The sequence below is a fragment of the Thunnus maccoyii genome, chromosome 16, assembly GCF_910596095.1.
Source record: "Thunnus maccoyii chromosome 16, fThuMac1.1, whole genome shotgun sequence".
Lineage (NCBI taxonomy): Eukaryota > Metazoa > Chordata > Actinopteri > Scombriformes > Scombridae > Thunnus > Thunnus maccoyii.
In genome coordinates this window covers 1424315-1438094 of record NC_056548.1, presented here as the reverse complement: position 1 = coordinate 1438094, position 13780 = coordinate 1424315, and the positions used below count along the sequence as shown (strand labels likewise).

General features: G+C 41.2%; 1 protein-coding gene across 2 annotated transcripts in view; it reads left to right on the top strand.

The window, feature by feature from the left end:
* The window catches only part of scfd1 (sec1 family domain containing 1), a 41743-nt gene that overhangs the window by 15040 nt on the left and 12923 nt on the right, over positions 1–13780 (top strand). For both annotated transcript variants that reach the window (XM_042388031.1, XM_042388032.1), the window contains exons 14-18: positions 119–200; positions 1124–1220; positions 1550–1620; positions 12107–12186; positions 12499–12561. In XM_042388031.1, coding sequence (XP_042243965.1) covers positions 119–200; positions 1124–1220; positions 1550–1620; positions 12107–12186; positions 12499–12561 — 393 coding nt within the window. The remainder of the gene's footprint in view (positions 1–118; positions 201–1123; positions 1221–1549; positions 1621–12106; positions 12187–12498; positions 12562–13780) is intronic.

Here is a 13780-nt window from a genome sequence, read left to right as displayed (position 1 = left end):
AATTATCATCTGTTTCCACTAATTAAAACATGTGATACTCCTGTGTAGTAGTGAATACGCAGCAGATTGAGGTGGTTTTTTTTACATCTTGTATTGTTTTTGTGTGTGTGTGTTGCAGCTCTTTGCCGGAGCTGCTGGAGAAGAAAAGACTGATCGACCTGCACACCAACGTGGCCACAGCCGTACTCGACCACATCAAGGTAAACAGAGTCCGAACTGAAGACACTCGGATCGTTTCTTTGTGCTCGTGATACTATGGAAGTGAATCAGAGTTTAGTTTTTCAGTTGATGTGATCAGTTCTAGTTGTGTTCTCAAGGTTTCATTTTATTTCAGATACTTTTGTTTTTAGTTGTAAATAAACTAGACTGTAATTTAACAGCAGATCTTAGATCTTTCCTACTGGAGGACTAAAGATGTAGTTTGTTCTAAAAGATGCTGCCAGAGGAGAAGTCGTGTTTTTATATAAATCAGAAGGGTTTTCCCTCCGTACGGTGGCCATTTTAGGACATTTTAGACTCAGCTGTGGTTTGAGCTTAAAGACAGAAATCACTCCGTCCTTCACTCGTTCACTGTTTTCTATACAATAAACACTTAAACACAGTTTATTCTGTCCAATGCAGTAAAATGAGACTTTTTGTGTCATAACTGACCGGTACAGAGCGACGGAGCCCAGGAGGTGTCATGAAGAAAGAAAACTAATTTATGCAGTATTTAATAATGAATAATTGTCAAATTAGTAATGTAATTCAAATAAAAGGAAGCCACAAAGCTGAAGGTTAATGATGCCTCCACACACACAGGACAACGTCTGAACATCTGGTTTATTTCTACATTCCAGCTGTGAGATTGGTCCATAAATAGAATATAATACATTTATAATACAAAATATCTTTCATATAAGTTGAATTTAGCTTTTTTCACTTTACTCTTGTTGTTGTTGTCACTGAACAAGATGAATGTTGACTGTTTGTAAGATTTTGTAAAGTCAAAATATGCTAACGTTAAAGTGACGACGTTAATATGCTAGCATGCATGATGATTAGTATAAACAGGACATGTAGTGAGGTTTAGTATTAGTTTTAAACATGTTCGGTTCTAACTTGATGCTGTTTGTTCCTTCAGAGTCGTAAACTGGACGTTTACTTTGAGTATGAAGAGAAACTGATGAGCAAGTCGACTTTAGACAAATCACTGCTGGACATCATCAGTGACCCCGATGGTACAAACACACACATACATATATATTATATCTGTGTCTGCTACACGTAGGGCTGCAACATCTTCTGTTCGGTCTATAAAACCTTTCCTAGAACCCAAACTGGTGACATCAAATGTCTTCATCTGTTTAAAACTCAAATATATTCAGTTTATTATAATGCAAGACAAGGAAAAGCAGAAAACTCTGATATTTAAGGACCTGGAACCATCAAATGTTCTGTATTTTTGCTATGAGGAATTACACAAGCAATTAATCAAATATCAAAAGACTAATGGATTTATTGACTAAGCTGAGGTCTGAAACTGTGTGTAAATGTTTGTGTTTCTCAGCTGGGACCCCAGAAGACAAAATGAGACTGTTCCTCATCTATTACATCACTGCTCAGCAGGCTCCTTCAGAGGTAAGACGCCGACCGACTCACTGTCGGCCTCGGTCATGTAAGCGAGAGGTCTGGTCTCTGCAGTCGGGGAAGGAGATTTCTCCTGGAGAACGTTGATTTCCCTGTTATGTGTACACGTCACCGGGTTTCTAATCAGCATTTTTAAAGTACACACGTGCATTAGTGCATCCCCAGCTCGCTGCTGGCCAGAGATTTATGTTGCATCTAATTCTGCTTCTCTTTCGCCCTCATTTCCTGTCATCTCTCAACTCTCACTACTGCTGTCAGCTCACCTCTCTTGCTTTTAATTTCTCCATCAGAACTTTGGAGGTAATGTAGCACCAAAGGATCCAAACGTACCAACAACGTGGAGCACATTAAAAATATAAATATGTACTGTAGACTCTCAGAGGGTTTCCTAAGCGAGATATATAGAGAATTTATCGACAGCAAGTCTTAAAAAATTAAATAATGTAGAAAAATCTGTTCCCTTTATATAACGCATTTCATGCCACATTCAAAATATTCAGTAAAAGGTTTGCAGAATGTTTTTGATATTGTGCAATCTTAATAGCAAATAATCTGTCAACAAAGTGTAACTAATAATAACCATGAGTGAAGTCTGGCTGTTTGAGAAAACAGCTTCAAATATTTTCCATGTCAAACAAAGTATTTTCACTTCCAATCCGCTCCGGTGCGACTCTGCCGTCGCCAGAAACTCACCAAAATCACAGTTTTTCCAAACTGCTGCTCTGATGGAAGCAGACGGGCTGTCGTCAGGATCGTGTTGTTATTCCTGTCGTCATATTTGATTCAGAGCATCGTGAACTCCGTCAAACCCCCACCCCCCCCCCCCCAATCCCCCCGCAGCGGCTTAACCACAACCGTCACCACTTGGCTCTGAGGCCGCAGTTCTTCTCTTAAAGTTTAGCCACATCAGTGCAGAAAGAGCCGCAGGAGAAGTACAGCAAGAACACAAACAAAACACCACTGAAGAAGAGATCAGCCCACAGCAAAGAGGAAAAAAAATCATTGTTGGTTTGAGTTCACTTTGTTCACAGTAGGGTCACTCAAAAAACGTTCAGCTGCTGTAGTAAACATACACTATAGAGTCAAAAGTATGTGGACGACCCTGTTTACATACTTCAGTGTGCTTTATGTCGGGGTCTGTGAAGGGAAATGACCTCAACGTATTCTGCTTTTTGTGGTTTTCTGTTATTTATATCCTGTTATACAATGTCAGATGTTAAAAGTTCCAAAACTTGAGGTGAACGTATGTAGAAACGCTGCCTGCAAGTCAAAACTCAGGGCATCAACCTGCTCTGAACGCTTCGTTTGTGACATTTTTTTCTACCCTGCAGACAAGCTGACAGCAGCTCATTGCTCATCTCCATAAATGGCCGTCAGTTCTGTAGCCTTGGTTGCTAAGGTGGTTGCTAAGGTGTTTCCATGTGTTGTTCAGCTCCAACATGTACGGATGGATTTGAGAAGTTGACATTTGGAGTAAAGAAGGAGAAAAAGAAGTGAAATCCTGCTACTATAGTTTGTTTACGTAGCCTCTGGAGCCGGAGGGAGCTTCCTGAAGCTGACCAATCAGAACAGAGTGGGCTCATCAGGAGGGCGGGGCCTTAAAGAGACAGGAGCTAAAACGGCCTGTTTCAGACAGAGGCTGAACTGAGGGGCTGCATAAAGGACCAGTAGAAGATAAATAAGGAGTTTTTATTCCAGTAGAGCCCCAGAATATAAATATAGAGCTGGACATGTGTTGTTTAACCTGCCAGTATGCTTCATCAGAGCTGCTCTAATGGAAAGCTTTTAATGTAAAACAGTAGCAGCAGGAAGTGTTACGTTAAGTAACGTAACTGTAACCTGTCGTGGATTAAGAAGATAATTAAATTCTGATTGGTGCAAATTAGCAAATTACATTTTAATCCAAACACCACAGTTGGAAATGATGAGTTGCCGACCGCTGATTATATATAGAGAGATTTATTTCACATTTAAAAACAAATGTTGACCAAAGTGCTTCACAGAGACATAGATCAAAACAAACTGAATAAAAGTGTTGACAAGAATAAATAAAACTTGGAGGTGCATTGAAGCGTGGTCACGCATCCAATATTTTAAAATGACTTGGTGAAAAGTTTCTTGTTGTCAAGCTTCTGTCAGTAAATCAAACCAAAGAGACAAACATGGATGTTGTGATACACATGATGCTAATGGAAGTCATAAGTGATCCTTAGAAAAGGGGTGAAAAACGGGACATTGTGATGGATCATCTCTCTGCAGGGAGAACCCATCAAGTCACTGAAAACAACTCAAACCTTGAACTGTGACATGCATTCCCGAGCCTTATAGTCACAACCCTGATGTGAGTATTGAGTATTTTAAGAGATGAATAAGAAGCTGTGTGCGAGCGGGGATGACTCAGCGGTGAAACGGTGACGTGAGGGTTTGTGGTTTAATTTGTTGTCCCGTTGTGGTTCAGTTCTGTCAAAAATAAAACCTCACTCTGAAAAGGGAGAAATGACTCTGGAGCATCTTGAACCCTCTGAGATCGTCCTGCGGTTCACTGTTTACGTTCAGGAACAAAATAAGGACACAGGAAAGGACGAGGAAATTAAAACCACAGCAGGATAATGCTCCTCATTCTCCTCTGGAGTTAAGAGATGGAGCAGCTTTCCAGCTTTTTCTGAACCAAACAGACCTTTAACAGCGTCACCTTCAGGGATAAAGGTCAGCGAGTGGCGTCTGTGCTGCATTTTTATTCACGTTTTTGTGTTTTTGTTATGTTGTCATGATATGATGAGGACAACATAAGTTCAAGGGCAAGTTATGTTCTTTGTGCTGTAATTTCTAAACACAAAAGTAGAGTTAGACAAGAATTTACCGGATCAACAAAGTTATCATAATTATCCTGTTGAGAACATGAATATTTGTACCAAATTTCATGCCAATCCATCCGATTGTTGTTGAGATATTTCAATGAAGATGTAAAATGTCAACCTCATGGTGGCGCTAGAGGGAAAGTCAGAGGATCACCAAAGTCAGCAGGAATTATCATCCGGGAACCATGAATGTCTACCAACGTTTGTGCCAATCAGTCACGCAGATATTGAGATATATAAGAGAAAACTTTGACTCGCTGGTGGCGCTAGAGGGAAAGTCAGTCATCCTCTGGGGAACATGAATATCGGTACCAGTTTATCCAATATTTCAATAGTCTATTAGTCAAAATGTTTAATTCCAAAGCAAAGCTGCCAACCTGTTGGTGGTGCTAGAAGAAATGTCAGATGTTCATCCTCTGGGGAACATGAATATTGGCACTAAATTCAGAGTTTACCCTATAATTGTTCCCCCCGCCAGGCCAAGAAAATATTTTTTAATCCCAAAATAACGCTAAATATCCATTCATTCGGAAATAGCATTGGGAGCTTCTGTGCAGCTGTTCTGAAACCTGAGTCCACCTGTCTGTCGTTGCCCGGGAGCCTCTTGGTAGCGTATCTCCTTTAAGGTAGTGGTTCATGTCAAGGACCCCTAAACTGACAAACTGATGGAATTATAGTGAAACTAAATTATCCTCCTCTTTGCTGGGGACCCCCTGGAATCCCCTCAAGGACCCCTGGGGGTCCCCGGATCACGCTTTGAGAACCACTGCTTTAAGGAAGAGGGCAGCGTGTAATGTGTGTGCACAGCGAGCGAGCGGCAGTAAAGTGATGGCGAATGTTAGCGGAGCAAGAAAAGATTGACAGGAAGTCGTCAGTCTGGCAGTAAATGTTCAGTACAGACGGCAGTGTGTCAGTTAATAAATGCTGCAGCTTCTCTAGACAAAGAAAAGTCTCGTCTGTTGTTTCCCCGACTGCTGGAAAAGTGAAGGGCGTTAGCTCCGAAGTTAGCGACAATGGGTTAGCCTAACCTGACCACACTCACTTAAGGTGGACTGACCTTGTAGGTGGACCAGCTATCCTCATTTTAGTGTCAATCTAAGCTGCTCCTAAACAGAGAACAGAGAAATGTTTGGCTGCTGAGTCTCTCCCAAGTGTTGCTCAGTGCTTCCCCCCTTCACTCCCCCCATAATGGACCAAGTAACGGCGTTTTCAAACCTATAGTTTGTTTGATCTGAATCGGTGGATCGGTTGGTAAACTTGGTGCATTTCCCTCTTGGTTCGGTTTCTTTACCCACAGAGAAAAATCCAAGAGAACCAAAGTGCATCACTAAAAGCCAGGTGAGAACATTCTCTCCTGTCATTCATGCTAATCAAGGTCAGACCTCTCCAGCTAGCTGCCAGCAGCTGTTGATTTCACCTAACCACATCCCAGCATGCAACACGCTCCTGGCTACTGAAGCCGTTTAGCTCAAACGTGCAGCCTTGTAGTTGGTCAGATGGAGGTCGGATCACGTTCCCACCACAAACAATCACTCAGGAATCTGTTTATGACCAGATCAAAACCACTTCCTTTAGAGGAGGTGGTCCTCTAAAGGAAATAATTGTGGTTGTTTTGGTCCGAGTGCGATGATGCTGCGTTCAGATCTGCACAAATGAAATATACCGAGGAGGAAAACCAACCAGAGTCCCGTTCAACCGGACTGAACTACGCAGGAAAACACCCTGAGACTAGAGGAACAAGTCTGTGTTTCATTGCTTACTGGTTTAGCTTTTCATTTGTAAGGAAAAATCAGTTTCTCCATTGAAAAGTTACATAGTCTCACTTTAAACCTGCAGTGTGGAACTTTTACATATAAATGAACGTTACATTCAAATGAGTTCACATAATGCTGATTAAGCTTTTCACCGCCAGATAAATTTCTGTATTTCACAGTTTACAGAGGTTTTAAATCTCATGTGAGTGGCGACAGTCCTGCGCCGGCCGTGTGGCCGTTAATCCTGCGGCTCCTCTAGACTTTCCAAATGTCATCGGAACCAAATGGATCAAATTCTGATAATGAAACGAGTCATTTCGTGACGGTTGTGTGACTCTCAAAACAATTTATCCACCGTTTTACAGCCACAACAGTAAGTTACAGGCAATCTGACAAATGCCAATGAGCCGGCGGCCGTCAAAAAATCTGCGTCTGAGCCGGTGGACCGTCTAAACATTTCTGTTTTTACAGGCCGTCTTTGTGTGCTGCTGCATGTCCGTATCAGGCCGTATTAAGACCAAATCAGGCTTTGTGGCGCACCGCACTCAACCACAGCTGCTCTCTCTCTCTCTTTTTCTCTCTCTCTCTTTTTTTGAAAAGAGCCGGGAAGCCGACAGCAAGGTCCAACTTTACTTTTAAAGTTATCAAACAAAGAGAAACGTCCTCCAGCCGAGCGCCCGCCTTTACTCTCACTGCCACAAGGGGGAGACAGAAGTCTCGTACTCCATCTTTAACAAATCATCTTTGTTAAAATCACGTTGCAAGACTTTTTTTTACTTTGTTGTATCTAAAGTCATCAGATTTGTCTCTTGAGTCCGATTCAAGTCACAGAAAGTAATTGTTTTTCCTTGTTTTCTACAACCAAGGAGACCTGTGGAAGTCTTTAGAGTTTTGAGTCACCCTTGATAAATTTTGAATTGCATGTAGGCGTCTTCTCCATGTTTTAAATTTATAAACTCAGCTAAAGCCAAGCTCAAGCACAGTTATAGCACTGAAGACCTGTGAAGCATTAGGCCGGTGGTTTCATGTGTGGGTGTAGAGAGACTCTTCAGTTGTGGGATTGGCAATAATTCCTCTTGAGATTTGTGTTCATCTGAACATCTTACTCAAAACAAAAGTTCACTTTACGTCCCAGATGACGGTCCTCCAGTTCTTCCCATCGCCTCGGCCAGGCGTCCTCACCGACTCTCAAAGTGAAACAGCACAGGGGATGCTTACATCACCGACCGCGGGTTGGCAAACAGTAGAAATGGTTTAGACAGATGGTTTCGAGTCAGCTGTGCCCTCATGTCCTCAAAAGCACATTATGCTGATCAATAGCCATATTTTGGGCAGGCTTTATTAGAAGCATCTTCTTGGCTCTTCGGTATTTATTGTTTCATCATGAGCCAGCGATAGAACAAAAATCAGTAAGCCGAAGCGCCAAGTTCCTCTCAGAAAACAGAGTCCTGGTTTAAGTCACTGTAAAAGGAACACAGCTGGATCAGGTTTAGTTTGGCAGAAACCGACTCTCATCCGTCATGAAATGACAGAGACTGTGATTGTTATTCATTTTAGTTTTCCGTTAAAGAACTAACGGACTTCACATTTTGTAAATGTTCACACTTTTTCCAGGAAGAGGTCTCCAGCTTTTGAAAAACGTATTGAACTCAGTCGAGTGTTTCAAGCAGTCGAGAGCGGAGAACACCTGAAGAACGTTTCAGAAGCTCGCCGAGCAGCTGCTGCAGGCAGAGAGCTACTGGTACACCTGCAGAAAACATTTTAATGATCTATCTCAATTACTCAGTCAGTAAAACAGTGCAGGCCAAGATTTAGAGGCTGTTAATCAATAACGCCGGTATCTGTTGTCACATCAGTGTTGAGTCAGAGAGCTAAAGAAAAATGTGTTAAAGTTTGTGATAAACTGTGATTCAAGGCCAAGAGTCTTTTTCTTTATGGTAACTGTTGTCAATCTTAAGTGAAAGTTGATCAAATTTACTGTTTTCTCCGAGGTGTTAGTGCTATTTTCATCAACAGCATACTTGCTTGTGTGGACAGAGTTGATAAAATTGTTTCCACACCAGATTTATTAGCATACGAGGTGCTGTGAGGGGAAGATGAAACCAGAAACACACTTTCCCACAGGACATGCGTGCAAAAATGCAATTAATCACATTAAGTATTTTAATCTGCTGCAGTGGTACGCTCTGTAGCAGTGGAAGCCAAAGGCAGCGCTTCAGTTTGGTACAAACCTGTTAAAGACAGTTTTGTTTCAAATGTGCTGCCATCCTGAGTTACTACTATGTTGTTATCTTTGTCTGTTCTGTACAACACAACCTCTGTTTCCCGTCTGTGTGTCCGTGCTGGGAGAGGCATCCCTCCTCTAATGCTTTCTAACATTCGTCTCAAGGATCGAGGATGTTGTATGTCGTACAGATTGTAAAGCTTGTTGTATATTGTTTACATTGAAAGATAAATCCCTGATGATCTTTTAAACAACCAGGAGGATGTTAAACCAGAATCCATCTGCTGCAAGACAACAACATTTTTAAACCTCCAGGTTAAAACTCCAAAGAAAGATGATATAATGCTTTAATTTACAGGCAGATAAAAAAAGAACTGTGTAGCAGCCAACAGCAGATAGAAGCAGTCAGCTGTGCTTTGTGTAAAGTAATAATTTGTAAATGTTAATATAAAACCAATTGAATACTCCTCTCTAGAGCCAGTGTTTGGTTTATCCGTTCTGGGCTACTGTAGAAACATGGCGGCCTCCATGGAAGGGGACCTGCTAGCTCTGTAGATATAAAGGCTCATTCTAAGGTAAAAAAAAACATGAAGATTCTTATTTTCAGGTGATTATACACTAATTAAAACATACTTATGAGTATTATATTCTATTTCTGCTGAGTCTGTTCCGCTAGATGCTGATAAATTCTCCACACTGGTCCTTTAAGTAACGCAAAGATTCTTGGCCAACGTGTGACACACTCCTTTAATGCTGAGACTTGCTAACAGTATCTCCTCTGACTCCTCGCATCTTTTAAACAGAGAAGACCAACTTCTGCCCTCTAATAGGTGATTTAGAGTCCCTCAATGTAAACGCAACAGGAGCTCTTTCATGCGTAGTGGTCACTACAGCGGACAGCTGTTCTTATATATGCATGGGGTTTTAATGGTATAGTTGCACATCAGCCAACACAGTGGACTCTAGTGTGTCGTCCCAGACGCTGCCATCCATTGGCCGGCCTTTGTAAGCGCAACACAAATTTCTCAAAACCAAGATGGCCGCCTGCCGGCTGGAAAAGCTCCTCAGCTCAGGAACATCTTGCCAATCCTTGTATAGTAACAGACCCTTGCAGGTAAATAACATTTTGTAACATCAAGTTACAACTAAGGAGTAATACAATTGTTAAAATTTCCAAGTATTGATTTTATTTTGGGAGAAAATGACAATTAATCATCTGTCCATTAAGTTGGACAAACTCCTTGAAAAATCTGTGTTTAAAAAAAAAAGGGGTCAAATATTTTTTTTCATGCCTAAAGAGGAATAAAAACACTTATGAGGTTATCATAATTAATGCATGAAAGGGTTAAACATCAGTCTATCCTGTTGCTAAACCAGAATCAGTGTGCTGCTTAGATCTGAATCCAGATGATATGATGTGATATGTATGATTGTCATGACTGTGATGTGTTTTGTACGTCTACAAAAAGTGTAAAAATATATGTAACTATATGTTTAGTTTGTGTGTAAATCTCTGCAGGTTGATTGTGATCACATACTAAACCGAGCTGAAAAACTAATCTAAAGTGGAATGGTCCTTTAAATGGCTCATTATGCTTCATGCTAACCAGGTCGTACAAGGACAGTTTCTCCTCGAAGACTCGTGACGTTCATGAAAAGTGACAGAAATAGTTGCATGAAGGATAAAAAAAAGAGAATTTAAAGTGGAATCAAATAACATCAGCACACAGCCGAGCAGTCACTGATTGTTTAATTGTCTGTTTGAGAGGTTACAGTAACAGCTGGACGCAGCTCATCTCATTTCACATCTGAGTGGAAGTTTTAGGGACCGTTCAACATTCCTAAAATGCACTTTTTTTTTTCTTTTTTTTTTTTTTTGCTTGTGATCGTGAGCTCTCCAGCCTCGCTGTCCCTCGTGTCCTCCGCTGACGGATGGCGTGACAGCTCTCCTCTCTGCCAAGAAATGAGCCTCACTCTTTCTTTCATCCCTCTTTTCATCTTTCATCCACCTGAGAGACGGATCACCCCGGGATTACCCCCCCCCCCCTCACCCTCCTCGTCACCACCCGCTCTTCTTCTTCTCTCTCTCTTTCCATCATCTCTGGTCATCCCTCCTGTTTCTCTCTCTCTCCCTCCTTTGATCTCTCTCAGACCTCCTCTCCCTCACCCCTTTTTCTCCTCTTCTTCCTGCTCCTTCTATCTGCTGAAGAGGCTCCGGGGTTCTTGCTCGAGTTTCTGACTGATGTGGTGGGATTTCAGTTGTACGAAAACAACCACACACACACACACACACACACATTCACACTCACGTGGCTCAGCGGTTGTGTAATCCTTCAGCGGCTCCTGCTGAGCTGCCAGTCAGGAGCTTATTGAAGAGAAACTGTGTAGATGATACAAACGACGTCACCTTCACCAGCAGTATGTAGGAAATAGAAACCGAGTGGAATGTTTTCATGCTGCCGTTCATATACAGGCCTCTGAACCAACAGTATCAAACCCACATTATTGAAATTCTTCAGGGTGGCGTGGCAGCCGTCACATTTACCTCGTTATGAAGAACGGACCGGCTGCAGATCCCCAAACATTAACAAAAGATTCACAGATTACAGGCCTGAAAGAGGACGTTCAGGTGAAGATCTACGAGACGTCCGTCCGCTGTGAGCTCCTCGTCTTCGTCGTGTTTCTGATCATCATCCTTCATCAGATTTATTGCTGCCACCAAAGATCATTTTCAGCTGTGTGTAAATCTGTTGATCTGAGCTGTGAGCTGCTGCGTCTCGCTGCCTTTACAGGGATCAATACAGTTGAATTTAATTGACCAACAGTCCAAAAACTCAAATATGCTCAAATTACAGTCACAAAAGACAAACAAAAGCAGATTTTCACAATTGAGAAGCTGCAACGAGGGGATACTTTATATTTTGTCTTGTATATTATTAATCAATTAGAAAAATGGTTTCTGATTAATTTTCTATTGATCAACTGATCAGTCAGATCTAATCCACCAAGTTAACAGAACCGAGCACAAGTTGAACCATATCACTGGAGTCACATGACACAGTTGAGCCTTTTCACCGTAAATATTGACGGGAAAAGTGAAACCATTAAAAGATGACCTCACTTTGAACCACTGACATGCTAACGTTCACATGCTAACACTACAGTTAACATACGAGCTGAAGGTGTCGTCGTTAATCCTCACAGATAACGAGCTGGAACTGAGGAAGCTTCAAAAACGACTGAAAGGATTCATCGATTATTAAAACAGTTATTATTAGATTATTTTTCTAATAGTTGCATCTCAATAATCACAATCATTTGTTGTCCTGAAACACTCTCTCACTCTCAGAAAACGCTCAAATAAATATCAGTCAGTTTGAAGTTTGTCCAGAGCTGACTCTTTATGTTTGTGTGATATTTTTCTGAATTTTTGCACTTCATCAGCCTCGGATGCCGCCAAGCGAAGGATGTTTGATGATGACAATAAACATTTTTACAAGACATGAGAGTTTGTTTTTAATGGAGCTTTAATCCAGTCGTGTTCTTACAGTCTCTCAAACCACAGACGCACATCCTGACTCACATTGTTTCTCTCTTGTTCTTGTTTTCTATGTTTTTTTTTGTTTTTGTGTGTTTTGCAGTCGGACTTGGAGCAGTATAAGACGGCTCTGATGGACGCAGGCTGTGACCTTTCACCTCTCAACTACATCAAACAGTGGAAGTGAGTCTGACTGTTGTTTTATTAAAGCCGCAGCAAACATCAAACCACAGCTTCACTTTTAACCGGTTTTTGTGATCATTTGATCCTCCAGTGGTCCAATTTCACTCCGTTCACTGCAAATACTGTATTAAAACACACTGTCTTATAGTTTATGAGCTCAGGAAGGTGTTGCTCTGAAGATTTAAGGAGAATAAAGTAGTGAGATGAATAGTCTGGATATTAAAGCTGACAGTGCAGAGTGTAATTCAGTCACTGTTTATCAGAAGAGCCAGAACTGTTGAGTCATTTTTGGATTCTTCTCCGTCTTTCCAGGGCGTTTACCAAGATGGCCGCCACTCCAGCCAACTATGGCAACAGTGGAGTCAAACCCATGGGGTAAGTTAATAATATTAATAATAGTAATAAATACTTTTAAATGTTTTTGTGGCATTTTTTGGTTGAAATGGTTTAAACAGTGGTTAAATCATCAAATGAAAGCTTACCCAAAAATTCTAAAACATAAAAAAGACAAAATAATCAATAATCTACTTTTATACTGAAGATATGAAAGCAGCGCTGCTGTTAGAATGAGTTATAATCACTGATTAAAAGACTTGAACCTGCAGTCTGACTGATATCCAGTTCGGTTTATTGGAAGCATTTCCTGTTGGATTCAGCAGAAATATGTCATCTTACATCATAAAATAACTGAAGATCTCTCCGCTGTATGAGGAGAAATACGACTGCAGACAATAAATAGAAAAACTACCGTCTTCTTTCTCTGTTGAGTCGAGCCTGACCGGCGCTGGATGTTTTGAGGACGATGCTGATAATGATCTCTGAGAGTTTAAACAGACGAGTCCCATCTGTGTGACTGCAGCTGACAGCGGTACCAGAGTCCAATCAGCTGTGAAACAGCAAGCAAGCAAAGTTTATTTATAAAGCACCTTTCACAGACAGCAGTCAAAGAAATAAAATCAAATACAATCAAATCAAAATGAATAGAAACAAAGACATCAGATAAAGCAAACAAAGGGGAACAGACATAAGAGATAAATTAAAACATAAAATACCACATGCTACCCAAGTGCCTGTCTGAACAGATGAGGTTTAAAAGAGTCCACAGTATCCAAAGACTTCAAGCTTGTTGGGAAACTATTCCAGAGCTCAGGAGCTGCCGACCGGAGAACACAATCTCCTTTAAAAGGAGAATAAAACGGGTCCCAAGACAGATCCCTGGGGGACACCACATGATAAAATCCACAGTGTTCACCTACAGAGACTGATAAAGACCTGTCAGTGAGATATGAGGAGAACCCAGACATGTCCACCAGGTGATTTAGTGGATTAGAATGTGATCGTCCACATTATCGAAACGCTGCAATAAGATCCGATAAAACCAAAACAACCTCCAGCATCTGCAGCCTTTAAAATATCATTTGAGACCTGAAGGAGAGCCGTTAATGTCCTAACTAGTCATATTCAGATCCAGAGAATAAACAAAGTAAGTCGCCACGGTAACAAGGGAAGATTGCCATAGTAACTCATAATCATGGTAACAATCAGGGGGTAAAAGCCATGGTAACCTGGGTAAATCACTGTGGTTACTAAGGTA